At 39.1% G+C, this 17646-nt stretch overlaps 1 protein-coding gene across 6 annotated transcripts; it reads left to right on the forward strand.

The window, feature by feature from the left end:
• Positions 1–2598: 2598 nt before the first annotated feature.
• On the forward strand, positions 2599–15615 carry spi1b (Spi-1 proto-oncogene b). 6 transcript variants are annotated; one of them, XM_066700714.1, is made up of 8 exons: positions 2599–2698; positions 3112–3178; positions 3782–3977; positions 5363–5456; positions 8746–8823; positions 9839–10032; positions 13572–13728; positions 13836–15615. In XM_066700714.1, exons 3-8 carry the CDS (start codon positions 3936–3938, stop codon positions 14153–14155), a joined length of 885 nt encoding a protein of 294 aa, XP_066556811.1. In that variant the 5' UTR covers positions 2599–2698; positions 3112–3178; positions 3782–3935; the 3' UTR covers positions 14156–15615. The 6 variants fall into 6 exon arrangements, with proteins under 6 accessions (XP_066556811.1, XP_066556813.1, XP_066556810.1 ...); XM_066700715.1 differs by lacking the exons at positions 2599–2698; positions 3112–3178 and adding an exon at positions 3572–3671; XM_066700716.1 differs by lacking the exons at positions 2599–2698; positions 3112–3178 and having other exon boundaries at positions 3556–3977; positions 9842–10032.
• The last annotated feature ends 2031 nt before the right edge of the window (positions 15616–17646 follow it).

Genomic DNA, 17646 nt, shown 5'->3' on the forward strand with positions numbered 1-17646 from the left:
AAAATGTACACAGATAACTGAAAATGTAGTGTAATCCTTCATAAAAGTATTTGCCAGCACGTATTTCAAGACTCGACTTCTAATTCTTACAGGCATTATCAATAGAAATGAAATAATGAATTGTTAATAACTGTTCAGTAAGCTTGTATACTATCAGTAGACAGTTGTACAAACTTTACTGTAAAACTACAGTCAACAGATTAACACTGCATAACTGTGTTTTCTGTGTGTGTGTGTGAGTTTAGTTGTAGATCAAAGTATTAACATTTTAAACACCACTCTGCGATAGTTCATTTAGTTGAATTAGTGCTCATTAAACTTGGCATATTTATCATCAAAATGGGTTTGTTGAACACAGATATGGCCTGAGAAAACAGGCAACATCCCAGCTGACCAAACGTGTAAGATGTTTACGGACTGCCACTCCATGGGAATCGTGGCAATCTACAGCTTTGAAAACTTTACACACCAACTGTAAGCGTGGTGTGAGTGTGAGTGTGTGCGTGTGTGTGGTTTCCAGGTACACAACACCTGCCTGCGGTCTGTGGCCACCTGAGTGTCTAATCAAAGGGGTTCATCAGCAGAAGCGCAGTCTGGTTAGACGCAGCCCGGCAGCGCTGTGATCTCAGGGAACTGCTGCTAGGCCACATTTGTTATAAGCGAGAGGGATTGATCTCAGTGGGCTGGAATGTGGTTTTCAGACAAAACCTTTGTGACCTCGAAAGGTGTGACGGTGGGTGTCCTTCCTTATCGCATACGAACCACCCCCCCCCACCTCCCACCCCCACACACACCCAGTTGTACTTCTGATTTACTGCGGTGAGGTGCTCTTCACAATCCTGAGACAAGCGACCATCCTGTCAATCTACTGCCATGAGCACAACTCACATCTGACACTCTGGCTTCGCAGGCGACGTTTTCTTCAGCTTCTGTTGCAAAATAAAAATATTATTACACGTCCATGGCCTTGTATTGATGTTATTAACTACGTTTCTAATAACAGATTGATATATATTTGAAATAAAACACGATAAAGCAAAAACAAAATTGTTAAGCAAGCTCAGTCCATAATTCAGGGAATGTGACTCTTGGAAAAGGCGCTATATTATTACTTCACTCATCATTCTTCTCTCAATATTGTTGGGTTCAAATAATCTGAATCATACTTCTGTTTTAAATGCCAGCTGGTGAAAGTTTAATAATCATTTTATATTTTGTTGTTGTTGTTGTTGTTGTTGTTGTTGAGAGAGGGAAAATTAACAAACCTCCCAAATAACTTCCCTCTGTAAACGTGTCATTCTTTTCAGTTTTACTTTTAATTCTTTCCTTTTCACAAATTTTAGTGAAACCACTGTCTCGTGTAGTTTACCAACACTGTGTGTGTGTGTGTGTGTGTTTGTGTGTGTCTGAACACTTTACACAATTAGATTAGTGAACAGATCAAACCATTCCTCAATTTTAAATGTCTTTGTATGTCTCCCCTCCACACACACACACACACACACACACAAAAACCCACGAAAAACACAAAACTAAAACACGAGCACTTCACATGCAGAACCAGTCGATTAAAAATCCTAAATCTGCTCAAATCCCCCGCCCCTAGCCCCCAACTGTTGACCTGTGTATTAAAATAAGCTCATCTCCAGTTCCTGTTTAGCCTCCTCAGACCACCTCAGTGATTGCTCAGAGGAAGCCCTATCTCGAGATGAAATCTTATCAGGGGAGACCTGCTGTCAGCCGGAGTCCACTATTAAAAAAGGCTGTGGAGACATCAGACCCATCTGACTCTCTCTCCCCTGAACCGCTGACGGCTCTGCCCTCCCCAGGTCTTTTCTCTCTCAACCTTGTCAAACAGAGCGTTCTGTGGATGTTTAGTGGGATTCGACAGGGTTTGGAGGCCTCTATTTTTGATGCAACGGATCCTTAATTGACCCCGGCTCAGATTAGCTACCAGCAGGACCGCGACACCAACACTGATATGGTTTGAATTCAATTAACATTATTATCTCAACATCCTAGAAATGTGTGGAAATCGCCACACATTTCTAGGATGTTGAGGTAATAATGTTAATTTAATTCAAACCATATCAGTGTTGAGAGAGCCATGGTAATCACGGACCAAACAGATCCCGATTCTTTGCCAAACTTTCTTGAACTTGGAGGGAAACTTACGCCCCTTTAAAAGACAAACCCAGTCAAAACTGATTGGTATGCAAATTCTGTCGGCTCTGACTTCTATACATGTGTTACCATATCCAACAAGAGTGCAGAATCTGTCTGCCACCCTACTATTAGTTATTTGTGGGACTTTTTCCTGCAATTTACAGTCTCACAACTTTATCTGCCCCCCCCTCCCCCTGTGTGTGGTGCAGCCTCGGGGTGGGGGGAAGAGTCATGGACAGTGAACAACTTCCCTACAAATGTGCGTGTTTGTGTTTTACATGAGAAAGGGCCCCGTTGTTGTGTTTCATTAGGAATATATCCCACCTGGCCCAGGTTACAGTAAGTTCCTCTAAAAGAATGAAGCCACGGTGTTGGGCTTTGATTAAAAAAGGGAACCAGCCTTTCTCACAACTTCACTTTTAGCAAACAATGTGTTAATGATACACTGTAAGCAACACGCCGATCACAAATACAAGTCGGTAGGGCCACGTAGAAGTGTGCGCTTGCGATTCGCGTCGGCCGCTTCGCCAAGGTAGGTCGTTTCGCTGATTTTGAAAGCTAGCATTTGCAAGAAAATCTTTGTTTTGGGTTATTTTTAAAGTTGCATATCTATAAGCAGCATAGATATGTGTATTTATCTATAAGCTGCAAATACACAGCAAAGTATGAAATGTTATAATGATACAGTTTTGTCAACAGTGTGCCATGCTGTCTTCCTCTGTGAATTAACCCCAATTAACCCAAAAACAGTGCACAATTTAAAGTACAGAAATGGACCCTCTCTCCCTCCCCAAAATAAAAGAAAATGCTGAAAAGTTAATGTTTCGAAATAGAAGGAGAGCATTTAAATTCTCTTTATTATCGGTGTAACGTTTTACTCTCTCTCATGTTGCAATGAGATTAAAAGATGTGTGTTTTAATTATTTCGTTTTCTCTTTGCCTCAGAGGAATCGAAGAGCTGCGATCGAGAGCAGGGGCCAAGTGCTTCAGTCAGATCCACTTATAGGCAACGGTACAGTATTACTAATTTTACCAGGCAGAAAGAGGTTTAACCACAACATGAAAGAAAGTACCAGTATTTATAATGTGCCCAGCCAAGCGTAGCATTAGTGTCCAAATTTAGTGAGACGTTTGCATGGCTTCAATTGAAAAAAAAAGAAAAAGAAGAAAATATAAAAAGGAAAATCGAGTGCAAACACTCCTTCTATGCAACAAGTAACAATCAAGATGCTGTCCGAGGCCGTGTCACTGCATGGAGGATATTTGGCCACAGATTGCGAAGACCCATTCTAGATTAAAATAACATTCTCCGGCTTGGTCTCTTCTGATTCCTTAAAATTACGCAGGCCGGGTTGTGATTGGCTGGAAATTGATGACACAATTTCAACTCTGATATAGCCGAAGACTCACTATCTCCATCTGACACATCAGACAGAATCAGGAACTTTCTGAAAAAAAAACCTGAAAAAAAAAACCCAGGCCATTTTAGATCATCTGCAACAACTGTAAGTGGGGAGTTGTATGCCAAACAAAAAGAAGCTGAATTTAGGGTATATGTGTCATATCAGACAGGTGTGAATCTCTATTTATCTCTATATATTCTGTTTTTAAACAGCCACCCGGAGCCCTGTTCTTTGGAAATTCGAAAGAAAAAAAACAGTCTCGAGGTTAATTTGTTGAGAAAATGATCTGCTAAGTTATGCAATGGCTTCTTGAAGTTTTGAAAGAGAGAGAAAACTGTTAACTGATTAGTTTGCTGAAAGTGCTTCATGCTGCAGCCGTTCAGGATGGAGGGATACCTCATAGCACCGGTGAGTACAGTCATTTATTTATTTATTTATTTATTTATTCCTCTGTCTTTGACAATTACAGTTGAGCTTCCAAACGCTGTGAAAGGGAAGGCAGCGTTAAAGGGATAATTTGACAGGACAAACAGAAACATTGTACCAGCTGACAAAAAACTGTAAACGTATTGTTTTTATGTGTGCAAATTACTTTAAAACATAATAACTTGAATGCATGATTTACACGGCAGCCAAACAGTGCACGACTCTGACACTATTGTAAAAGTTTTATTATTCTCATCCTAATGTTATCACCTACAATTTTTTACTTTCCAATTTTTCACATTTAAGTTTTGCTTTTTAGTTTGAAGTAAATTCAGATAAATACTTTTGCATATTGTTATACATTTTTCACCTAAACGTTGTCAGCTGAAATATGTAACAAAACATAAGTTTACTTTCAAATTTTCACATTTACCTGTTGCTATTTTGTTTAAAGTAAATTAAGACAAATATTTCTGCACACTGTTATGCATCATATATAAATATATTAGATGTATTGTGTCAAGGGACAGTTATATCAATCTCTTTCACTTTTAACAAAATTGTCATTCATTTTATGTAAAAAATGTAAAAAAGTGTAAAAAATACAGCATGTATTTTAGTTTTGGATGTTAAATTAATTCACAGACAAATACATTTCAATATCAGTTATACAATTTGTAAATTTAAACAGATGCAATAATGTAAAGATACGTTTCAGTTTCTGATGTACATAGTGTATACATTTGTAATATAAAGCGCATCAAAATGATTATGGAATATTTACTACTATACATATAATTAACCATTTAACACATTTAAATTAGTTATTTGGATTTGTATTTTAAAACTTGTTTCTGAAGCATAAACTTAAATTGTTGTTTGATTTTGTCTTTTGCTTCTGATTATATTTACATTTACAGACACGTTTGTTTTATTTTCCTATTAATCGAAAGGTAAATGTTTACTTAATTTGTAAAATAAAAAGTGAATCACTTTAGATATTATTATTGCAAATATTATTTTTGTGGTCAGTTGAAATAGAAATGAGACATGAAGAAATACTTTTAAATGCTTTTAAGGTACAGCAGCATTTTCTGAATTGCACAGTATAATTATATATTTTATTATTATTATTATTATTACTACTACTACTATTATTATTAATTACTATTTGTAGAGGTAACACAAGTGATGGATATTGTAATATTTAATTGTAATATAATCGATCTGTTTTACTTATAACCACAGCTGAAAACACACATTGTAACCGGTTGCTCATTCTGAATATTGATGTTTGTTTTTATATGAATATTCTCTATTGAATCCAATTTCTGACACACAGTGTTCTTGTTTGTTTTGTTTAAAAGTCTTCAGAGGAGATGATTACTTATGATCATGAAATGTACAGACAGCCGATTGAATATTACCCTTATCTGAACAGCGATGGAGAAAGCCATGGAGGTGAGTTTCTAATGAACTATTTATGTGTTTATAGATTTTAATTTTAAGGATGAGAATGCACCCCTCTCTCTCTCTCTCTCTCTCTTTCTCTCTCTCTCTCTCTCTCTCTCTCTCTCTCTCTATATATATATATATATATATATATATATATATATATATATAAATAAATAGAATTTAATATATTTAGTGCATATTGTGATTCTGATGTCATTATTATAAATGCATTTTATATAAGTAATATATAAATACATGTATGTGATCACCTCTCTTGTCCAGGTCGTCGACAAGAGTGTAGAAAATGTGTTTTAAACACTGACTGAGTTTTTCGTTAAATTCTGCTGTGGAAATTCATTGCTTGGCTGAAAAAAATGCAACTTGTCCCTGTAGCACAAAGTGATTTAATGTACAAACTGCTGATGTAACAAAACAAACCAAAAACAAAGACGAAAAAAGGGAAGAAATAAATGCATTACAGAGAAAAAGAGGAAAGGAAATGTGAGTAGGTTAGCAAAACAAAACCAAAACAAAATCAAATAGGAGCAAAACGACACACGAAAATACGTCCGCAGAAACAACAGTCACTCAGACCATTTCACAGTCAGAGGAAACAGATGCAAATGCGAAGGGCTGTAGGACAGACGTCAAACTGTGTCCTTCTATAGATGCTTATCAGAGAAGTGAAGAGAGGCGTGGGGCACTCATTTCACTGCCTGCCTTTCACAGCGGAGCAAAACCTCTCACTCATGCAGGTCTGTCTGCTTGGAAAGTGTCTCTTGGACTTGTGTCACAGTATTATGGATTCTGAGTGGCATAAACACACCATATAGACGTCAAACCCCTCCTTCTGTTGTGTCTTTGCATTATGTATGGTTGTGAGTTTCAGTCTTTTCCATCCTCTTCAGTCATGTACTGGCACATTTGTTTGCTCGCTTTCCTGTATTCATATATCTATATTTGAACTTAGAGCATGACTGACAATCGTTCAAGTTCTTCATTTTGCAAAGCACGCCCTTCTGGGTGGTGGTGAGTTTGCTTACGGCTTTTGAAAGGAGTCCAACCTACGATTACCACCCTTTTTTACCGCTGCTTTAGATGTGTCATCCATTGGTTTCTGCAGGGGTGTGGGGCCTCAGTTCTATTACTTATTAAGATTATGAAAGGTTACTAAATCATGTGGTTGGTGTGTGAACATTATTTATTTATTCATCATTTATTTTTTCATAAGCAGTTTGTTGTGAAATACCCCCAAGTAGCAGTGTCTGTCTTGTGGATGCCCCTGGTTCACTGAAACTCCCCCATCAGCTAAAATAATGACTTCCACGGGGATCATCATAAGCGCAAGGCTGAGCTCGGTCTACAAGGAGGAACCGAGTATCTATTTGCCAAGGGTATGGCCGTGGCGCAGACACACAGGCAGCGCGGCACAGTAGTCAGAGAAGTGAAGGCCAGTGCAGATACCAAACCTGACCATTTGATGGCAACTGATAGCAGTGGCGACAGGTGCTTTGCAGCAGATGTCAGACTGGCTGTCCTCCCAACCCACACTGCACTGGGACAGCAGTGTCCATCTGTAGGAGCCCCTCTGAGGCCTGCTAGACCCCTTGAACACAGATTTGTTGAAGGACATCCTAGCTGTCCAGAGCCTGCAGGTTGTCAATGTTTGTAGGCAGAGAGGTAAATGGGACTGGGGAATAAATTAAAAGTTTGAACCAACCACACACTAATAGGAAACTACAACTAAAAATCGATTTTTGGTCTTCTAAGAAGTTCAAGTCTGCAGTTTGCTATAGCAGGTGCTAGTGTTCAGGTCCTTAACACCACGTTTCTTTGACAAAACAGTCTATTCTCTGTCGGTAAAAATGCACAGTCAGTGGGACGTCATGTCTTTGCTGTAGCAGGAAAGACAAAGGGGGAAGAAAGGATGGTCTTGATTGTAGTTATTAGCGGAAATTACAGTCCTGTGTGGCCTGCTGTAAAATATGATGATTAAAACTCTGAAATCAAGCTAGTTTCACGGCACAAGCACCATTTACGGACTCTGCTCTCCCTCTCATGCAGTAAAGCACCTTTCAGAGCAGACCAACGTGGCAGCAGTTTTTATTCCAAGCTGTTACTGTGTGTAATTTCAGCCCACAGTGCAAAGTGTGGAACTGTAGCTTGCACTCGGTCGCGCTCGCTGCGATGCTCTTTCAGATGCAGGGAGGGGGGTGGGGATGGGAGAGAAAAAAAAGCTGTCGAACTGCTGTGTGATCTCTGCCAGATATCCAGATATGTGCCTGAACAGTGTGAAATGTTCGAAAACAAAAAACCATTATGTTCTAACTCTTACCGAATGCACTTGCAAACTGCCGCTCTCTCTGCATGTGTGCAACAGCCACACGTTTACTGCACAAATGTAGAGAGAGCGACAGTCAAAGCAACCCCCCTGGCCATTTCTTTACGTCCTCTTTGTATGTTCAGATGTGGAGTACGTATAGATGGTGGTGCCAATATTTCAATGTTTCCACAGTGAGGACAGGAATTAAGCGCGTTGTCACCTGGGTAAAATCCAGATACTTTCAACTGGAAAAGCAGTATAACCTTTGACTCTGCCACTCTTGTTAGATCTGTTTTTCAGTGCAGAAATAGTCAGTTTCCTTTTCCCAGACCCATGTGAACTGAAGTCGTCAGTGAACAGCATTTTCCAATCTATGAAACACCACACTGAATTGCTCTAATTTACTAATTTTGGGTGGGAATGTTGGGCTACTTTGGACATCCACCACGACAAGTCTGAGCCTCACGTTTGCGCCCTGTTCGCACGGATGTTTCACTTCCAGAGCTAGACGATTCGGAGGGCGAGCCTCAATGTCTAGCGTGTCGGGAGTTCGATCGACACTAACCCTGACACACAGGATGACATTAGTGCCAGAGCCGAGGGTGTTGTAGTACAGGGTGATTTCTCTGAGTGAAGCAAACATTTGTGCAGAAATTAGCTCGGCTCTAGTACAGTTACAAAGCTTTCATTCTGAAGTTCGAAAGAGATGATTTGAGACACATATGGTAAACTTCACTACAAAAGTTATTAGTGTGACTATTATATTCGTTTGTTTGGCGGTAACTGCGGACATACAATGTAATGTACAGTGATACACAAACAGACACATACATAAATAAACAAGCTAGTACTCTTTGTTTGCATTGAGCAGTTTGTGTCACCTCAGCTTTGCCTGTTTGCTCAAGGGTCTTTTGCCTGGAGAAATGAGTTGTCAGAATATCCCCCATTCCCTTTTGTTTTGGACAATTATAGTAAGACCGCGGAGTCTCTGCTGCAGGGGTGGTGATGGGGGAGACAGTGGGTTGAAAATGAACAGAAATGAAAGTAAAGGTAGGCCAACGGGATATATTTACTTTTTGCAGACGCAGGTGGTGAATGACACGCTGTCATCCTGTCAAGCTTTGTGTTTGTGGAGTTTGTGCTTCTGAGAGAGATATCAAGCAGATATGAGTTTGCATAGCTGCGGCTTTCTTGGCAGCGTCTCTCAGTGGCCTGGTCGTAGTCGGTTATGAATTACATTTGCCCTCTTGATTTCACTCACAATTTCAGACACTTTCTCTTTTATTTTGAGCAAACAAATTAGCCAGTGACACTAACCATAGTGGCTGTCCATGTCCATCTTGCTCACAGGGGACAGCGAAAGCAGAGAGAGGAATGATCGGGAATGATCCCAAAATCTGAATAATGTCGGGATGGTGTTCAAGTAGGAATTTCTGAAAGGAAGGGTGAGATTTTTTTCTCAGAAAGGGAAAAATACTAATTCGACAGTGTAGTTTAAAAGGTTGAAAAAGAAGAATTTGGGGAAGTTACCGGTTTATGAAAGATACAATAGAAACAAGGCCTGTGAAGTCCCCTCTGTGTGTTCGAGTGCATCATGTGACCAGGCTGTTGGAACATTTTGATGCAAATGAAATGATCACCGTGCTTCGCGAAAAGGAAACGCTGGTGCGAGTTAGAAACAAAATCGGTGAATTTCACAACAAAGGTGTTGTGAGTGAAAGTGTGCAGCTTGTGACATCGGTACGCACGGCTTCCTGACCTTTTGCACCCCCCTACTGCTGTCTCGTCACAATCTACTCCACTGTGACACGTCTCTCCCGGAGTTCGCAAACCTGATCCTCACCTCTGCACCAGGCAAGCACAATAGGGTATTAATTAATTACACATCGTTAGCCAATAGCACATAAAATACAGTGTGCTTTAGTGTCAGCCCAGATAATGACAGAGAGGGGTTTGTGTGTTTGCCTGAGGGTGGGTCTGCCGGGGAGATTGGGGAAAGGGTGTCACTCTTGTGTTTAAGCTTTTAAAGGAAATAGACTGAATCATGCATGTCTCCTGTTTCTAGCAGACCACTGCTGGGACTACCACCCACATCACCTGCATCCCACTGAGTTTGAGAGTTTCCCAGAGAACCATTTCACCGAACTACAGAGCGTCCAGCCCCTGCACATCCAGCCCCTGCATCGATACGGAGAGATCGATCCCATGCACACCATAGACCCGGGCCTGGGCAGCACCCACCTCACCATCTCCCCGCAGGTAAACCACCCCCCCCGCTGGCATGGTACATCTCCCCACGGCATGCCACCTACAGAACATGTCCGTGACGCAATACGGTGCTCAACGTTCGACTGAGATGCAGTTTATACTCCGGTCTAATAAGTGTAGCTCTGGAGCCCGATGCACAACAGGCTGCGGTGATGTAAGAACAAGTTAAGTCCGAGGTCCAGGAAAAGGAAATGGAAAACCATCTCTGCGCCCCGTATTGCCGTATCCATGTGACATGTTGTTGCAAAAGGGCCACTGTGTTGCAATTTGGTCAGTCCTAGTTCTCAGGATTGCTCAGTGATTTGAGAACTGCAGGCGCAGAAAGAGGAATAGAAACTGAGGGAAAACTTGCATTAATTTGTGGGCATCAGAAATGTATATTAAAAGAATATTACAAATTTAAAAACTCTTCTATCTGATGTTTTAGTGGGTTACTCATTCATAACGAGCACACAAACCTGGCTGATAAACATCATAATAATTAGTCAAATAATAATGAAGTAGTATCCAACTTCTCCCTTCTCCTTGACTGAACACCACAGATTTTTCACAAGGAAACCAAAAGGGAACCTTTAATTACATGTTGTGCGAATATAAACAGCGGTAAAATATCTATCTCTCTCTCTCTCTCTCTCGCTCTCTAATATATATATATATATATATATATATATAGATGGTTTATATATAGATACAAATATATAACATGTAGGGTGTGTTCTTAAGCACCTCCAGTGTTTTGAAGCAATACTGTTCCCGAATGTTCATTTCACAACCCACTGAACAACAACAAGGAAATGTCTGGTGCTGCCGACCATCGTTTTCTCTCCATTTGTATTATAGCAAGAGTGAATCATTATTGGCCAATCAAAATAATCAATATGGCGCAAACCTCCGAAGCAAGTATAATGTCAATAAGACTGGTGCCACCTTAGAAACACACATTGAATTTCAATGGCTAACACCCTGATTTTCAAGGTGAGCCCAATGCCCAATGCCCAATTTTTCTTAATCTTATTATTCATTGATTTTTGTCTGTTTGAGACTGAAATTGAAAACCACAACCTGCATTTATAAATTATTTATAATCTATAATATAGTGATAATAACCTGGTGGTAAAATTAACAAAATTAACAAAAGGTCAATTGTTTTCATACACAAAAATTCCTCTGTAAACGAACAATGCAAGGTTAATGGCCTTGTTATTAGACTTGAACGCTGTACATTTCCAGTTGTTAACCCCAGGACTAACCGAGTGTCACAAACGTAGCCATTCAAGAAGGTCACAGCATTGCCGAGAGTTTCTGTGTTTTGTTGCGTGGGATCTGTGCATTGTCTGCAATGCGTTACTATTGCCCAAGACTGTCTTTTCCTGAGAGCAGTCTCTGCGTGACAGCGCCAAGGACTGCTCTGAATTGTGCAGACTCATTAACCGCTGGCCTGTGGATTTTCATTATTTACCCAATTTCTGTGTTCGTTATTGGGACATGTTCTCAGAGGGGAGGGCTGCTTCCAGGTGGTTTCAAGAAGAAAAATCATCCTGACTACACCCCCCACCCCCACTCCTACCCCCATACATTTCTGAACAGCTAAAAATGAAACCACATCAGAGTTTATTCAGGGCCCTTCTGTTTAACTCCTAAAATAAAGTCAAACTGACCAAGACCTCACCAAATGATGCAACAAAAACAAATTAACAACTAGACAACAAAGACACATTTTATTTACCAACACAGGATTAGCCAATAGCACAAATTTTAAATTGGCAAAAAAAAAAAAAAAAAAAAAATAAGTATGAATTAAAAAACGAAAACTTGTTACTGCCACCTATCAACTAAATATTTTTTGATTAGAGAACAACTTCAAAAAATAGATTGAACTGATGTAGCCCTTAAATTTAAATCAGATATTACCATAAATAGTGTTATAATTTAAACAAAAACAATATTGAGATTGTCCTTGTGTTATCGAGCTTGAGTGACACAAACACAGTGTCCTTTGTTTGTTCATGTCCAGTAAGAATATAATTGCGCTAACGTAATGTTCACACAGTCAGTGATTTTGAACACCTTGTTTAATAAAGACATTGGCCAGTACTCAGTATGAGCATATAAGAACTCTTACAACAACCATCTAACTAGCTATCCAAGACTTCATAAATACACTCTTTGAATGAAAGTTGCTGATTTTGTCCAAACTCCCCACGTATGCAAATTTGCAGACTTTTCTGAATGAAAAAGATTGTATTTAACCATCTCTATTCATCAGGCAACAAAGGCTCTGCAGATATGGACCTGCTAGGGACTTTCTTTCTACATTACAATCAAAGCCCAATCCATGGAAATTAAACATCATTTAATACCAAGAAGTGAAGTTAAAATTAAACTTTCTAAGGACTGCTCTTCAGTGCCCATCATACGCCTTCATAAAAGCGTGTGGGTTGATTTTTACACAAAGGGAACTGAGAAACCATAGTCTTTTAAATATCAACAGCTCTACGGTGGCACCTCATCGCTTGACCAGTTGCCTGACCCACATTGCAAAACAAGAGGTTTTAGGACCACGACAAACATGCAAAAGCCCCTTCCACCCTGCTTCCCCTTTCACATTACAGAGAATCTGGACTGTGGAACTCCTTTTAAGGAGAGCTTGTTAGGTCTTTAAATCGGTCTCTGCACTTGAAATGTTAATTAATACATTTTGGGGAAGAAAGAGCTTATGATTAGTCAAAGAAAATCTCAATAGAGTAAAGGAAAACTAGTGAGGAATAGACAGTGAATGGGTATCGGAGTAACTCGATGCTGAAACGCCGCACAAAAAGCACGTCCCATTGTACGTTAATCGTTATATTATTTTCACTTCTAATTCTATACTTCAAGAAAAAAAATTATATATATATATATATATATATATATATATATATATATATATATATATATATATATATATATATATATATATATTTAAATTACAAGTACAAATACAAATTTAAAATATTAATATTGTTCCCCTTCAAGCTCTGAATTGTAGAATAGAATAGAAATTTGAACACTGACAATATTTGTTGTTGTTTTTTCTCTTCAAGCTTTGCAGCACACTTCCTCTTTCAGGCTTTGTCTCTGGGCTCTGTATTGGTAACCTTCCAATTTGTTTATAATTCCTAAGACTTGCTGAGTTTGTAAAAATAGAAATAAAATTAAATAAATAAAAATAAGATTAATGTTAATCCTTTCATCTCTCTATGTATATGTGTATATGTATATATACATAACTTAATTTGCATACTTTTACCCACTTCAGTTGGGCAATGCTTTCCTTTAAAACAAAAAAAATACAAATGAGTTTTTATCATACTTACCGCAGTAAACAAGTCTGGGTAAAGATAACGAATTCATCCTCCCATTGCATTGAATTCACCAGGGAGGAGAAGTGCAGGAACCTGGGGGCGTGACATTTGCACTCGCTGGAAACCCTTGCCCTTGATCGTACGCCGGGTCAATGCTGATAGTCACACTCTGTCGTGTCTCTTCAGATGCAGTATCTGCAGCGGATCCACGTGCCCTACCCCTCGCCCCCGCAGCGCAGCTCCGACGAGGAGGACATCGAGAGGCGGAGTCCCCCGTTCGAGGTCTCTGACGGAGAGACAGACATGGTGGACCATATCCCTTGCCCCAGCTCAGGGGAACCAGGTGAGCCGAGTTTTATGTAGGCTGACCGTTGTGAAAATGGCCGTTATACTTCCTGAGGTGTCTGTACCAGTTCTCCTCACTGACCACACTGACTGTCTCCCGCCTAGGCAACAAGAAGAAGATCCGATTATACCAGTTCCTATTGGATCTGCTGCGGAATGGGGATATGAAGGACAGTATCTGGTGGGTGGACAAGGACAAGGGCACTTTCCAATTCTCCTCCAAGCACAAGGAGGCGCTGGCCAACCGCTGGGGGGTGCAGAAGGGCAACCGCAAGAAAATGACCTACCAGAAGATGGCCCGGGCGCTCAGGAACTACGGCAAGACTGGTGAAGTGAAGAAGGTCAAGAAAAAGTTGACCTACCAGTTCAGCGGAGAGGTTTTGGGCAAGATATCCAGCGAAAGGAAGATATACCCTCACTTATAGAGAAAAAACTGAACATAAGAAGGAAGGGTGGAGAAAAGAAGGAGTCAAAACGTGCATTAAGACTGTCGCTGAAAATACCGCAGCTTTCCGAATCTGTTGATAATTTAAATCAATCTTGCAAATGTTTTTTTTGTTTTATTAATAATATTATTATTATTATTATTATTATTATTATTATTATTATTATTATTATTATTATTATTATTATTATAGATACTCTGATTGGTTGTTGGAGAAAACTTTGGGAGCAGAACTTGTTCCAGCTTGTACCTTTGTACGGTTAAAAATAATAATATTTTGTTCAGTATATTTGTAGCATTAATATTGAGATTGGTGCCCCCACTGCCAGCACCACCAGTTTTAATATACTGCCTTTTTATTTTATTTACAACGCAATATGTCAAACTGTGTGTGTGCCAGGGAAGAACTTGGGAAGTGACAATTCAAGAGAGAAAAAAGAAAATCCTACATCATGTATGATGACTGCGTGTTAAATGATTTATGTGACAGTTTAAGTGAGAAGTGAAAATGAATGACAGGTCTCACAGATGTCAATCAGGAATATAAGGCTAAAAGTTCACAAGATTCCCCAGATAGGGAGCGGAGGAATCCTACACAACACTGCCAGTGCATGGAGTCAATTCACATGCCTGCTGATGATCATAAAAATCTCAGTCGCTTCTCTGAAAAACACTGTGAGAGAAAACAACAATCTTGTCATTGTGCAAATGGTCAAAGATGCCAAAGTGTGATTTCATTCATTTTCTTACATTTTTCCCTGTAAATCTCCATATAGAACAAAAATCTCTCTCAATCTCTCAAGCCATTCATTATTTTTGTGTGTACAATGCTAAATACATATATACATAAACACAAATTTGATCTTTAGAGAATTTGTCCAGACCGGTGTTGTATAGAACTAAATTATATTTTCACATTATAGTGCTGGGGACGGCTGGTTGCTAGTTTCACAAGATGTTGTACTTTATTAGATCAAATGAGATGTTTCCACTGCTCGTGATTTTAATTGCCTGTAAGCCAATCTAGCACAACAAGTTCTTTAAGCCTCTGTAGTTTTTGTTGTCGTCGTTTTTGTTTCTTTGAAAAACCTTCTTTTATCCAAATATGTTAATTTTCTTTGGTCAAGGAAAACTTCTTACCATGTAAGTCAGTGTCTTGGCTACATATTTAGTTATTTGAATCATGTTTAATTGATGTATTATGGTTAACTGTGTGTATGAGGGAATGTTTTTCTTTTAAATGTAGACATGACCGAATATATTTAGCATTTATCTACACAATATGCATTCATTTGTTATGTTTCTTCACCCCCTGTTGTATAATACTGATTAGCAAGGTAATCACTTGAATTTTGATAACATTTCAGAACAACTGGAGAAGCATGATGTACGGCAACAATGTATCATGGGATGTTAATAATAAATTATTTATAAGTGTCAGTCAGTCTTTACTGTTCTTTTTTTTCAGGTGAATTGACCATGGTTTACTGGAAGAGAAGCACTGGATGTCAAGTCATCTTTTAAAGGCTGATTCGCTGTGTTTTACGGATTCCAGCACAGATGTTAAATTGAGGCAAATGCAGGCAAACATGATCAAAAGCCTTAAAATATTTTCAATGTAATAATGATAACCTAACAACTTAATAATAATAATAATAATAATAATAATAATAATAATAATAATAATAATTATTATTATTATTATTATTATTATTATTATTATTATTATTATTATTATTATTATTAACAATACACCCTCATGTTACTCTCTGGTCACAATACTAAAACAAGTGGTTTACAAGATTCAATATTCATCAGAAAACATGCTCTCTCTCTCTCTCTCTCTCTCTCTCTCTCTCTCTCTCTCTCTCTCTCTCTCTCTCTCTCTCTCTCTCTCTCTCTCTCTCTCTCTCTCTCTCTCTCTCTCTCTCAATAACACACACAGATGCAGTGCATTGCAGTGCTGTTCTTGTCAGCACAGAAACTGGAGGCTGATCATTGACCACCAGAGGTCAACAGTGACACAGTTATTTTCCCTCTTTTCAGGATTCAGTTTATTTGCAGGCAATGTTCCCCCGACTAAATTGCGTATAGTGAGTGACAGGGCTTTCTCCTCTCATGCACCTAGACGAACAAACTTCCTATTGAGATCAGAAAGTCAGTCTTTATTTGTTTTTAAATTGCTAATTTAAAATCACATTTGCTAAGATACATTTCTTGAAAACTTCAGCCATTTTCTCAAAACTTTAAACACAAAACCAAATCTTCAAACTACATTCACAAAACCCCTGACTCGTCTGGCAAAATCGCCTCAAAACTATTTAGTCTGTGCTCAAAATCAAACAATGCTTTCAGGTCATACACATAGCCAGTCAATATATAAACACTACAGAGCATTCATTAGACACTACATCAAACAATGGAGAACACAGCGTGGAGAGCATGTAGTTACAGATTTTTTTTTTATTGTTTATAGTAAACACATTTTGCAATTTTAAAAAAGTAATCACAAACTTAGTACAGTGAAAATATTGTATACTGTAAGTACTGCAAGTAATACAGTATTGAATGTTTGTATATTCAGCACTTGAATAAAAATACAGTAGTACAACTGCAAAAGCCCAAAGAACAAAGAAAACTGTAAATGAAAAGCACATTACAGTACAAAAATGTTGTGCAACTGCAAAATCAAAGTCATTGAGAGATTCATTCTGTCTCAGCATCGTGTCTTTGTGCTGGGTCCGGCCAGAGGACTTTGTCCACATCACAGGCAGCGATGTCCCTTGCCAGGCAACGGGGAAAAACCCTCTGGATCCAGCCTTGACAACACGCCACACCTATGTCATCACAGGCCAGTTCCACTGCCTGCAAGAGATTTTCCCTGGTATATGGGTTTCGGTCATAGACCTTCCACCGCCATGCAGAGAGAAACTCTTCTATTGGGTTTAGGAATGGGTTGTATGGGGGAAGGCATACATTTATTAATTGCTGGTTGATGCTGACATTGTCCCAAACCACGACATAGACAGGATGCACGGCCTGCTGATGATCCTGCTGCTCACACTCAAACAAAACATCCCGAAGACCACACAGAAATGTAAGATGTTCAGTGTTATATGACCCCAGGGTTGCATGATGGTGGAGAACCACACAATTACTTTTGGCTGCACAAAGGGGGACATTGCCACTATGCTGGCCAGGGACTTCCACAATGGCACTTTGGCCAATTATGTTCCTGCCTCTCCTTCTCCTCTTCGCCAGATTGAACCCTGCTTCATCTAGAAAGATGTATTCATGAGGCCTTTCCATGGAAGTTATACAGAAAGACAGACTTCTGCAATAGTGTATTTGTATGCACTCCTGATTTACATACACAATAAAGTGCAGTTTACAGTTACAGTAGGCTAGTGGCATAGAATTGTACTGTAAGCATCAGCGCCGAAAGTGTCTGAGTGTACACCTACTTGCACA

This window comes from Amia ocellicauda, chromosome 4, assembly GCF_036373705.1.
Source record: "Amia ocellicauda isolate fAmiCal2 chromosome 4, fAmiCal2.hap1, whole genome shotgun sequence".
In the NCBI taxonomy this organism is placed as follows: Eukaryota; Metazoa; Chordata; class Actinopteri; order Amiiformes; family Amiidae; genus Amia; species Amia ocellicauda.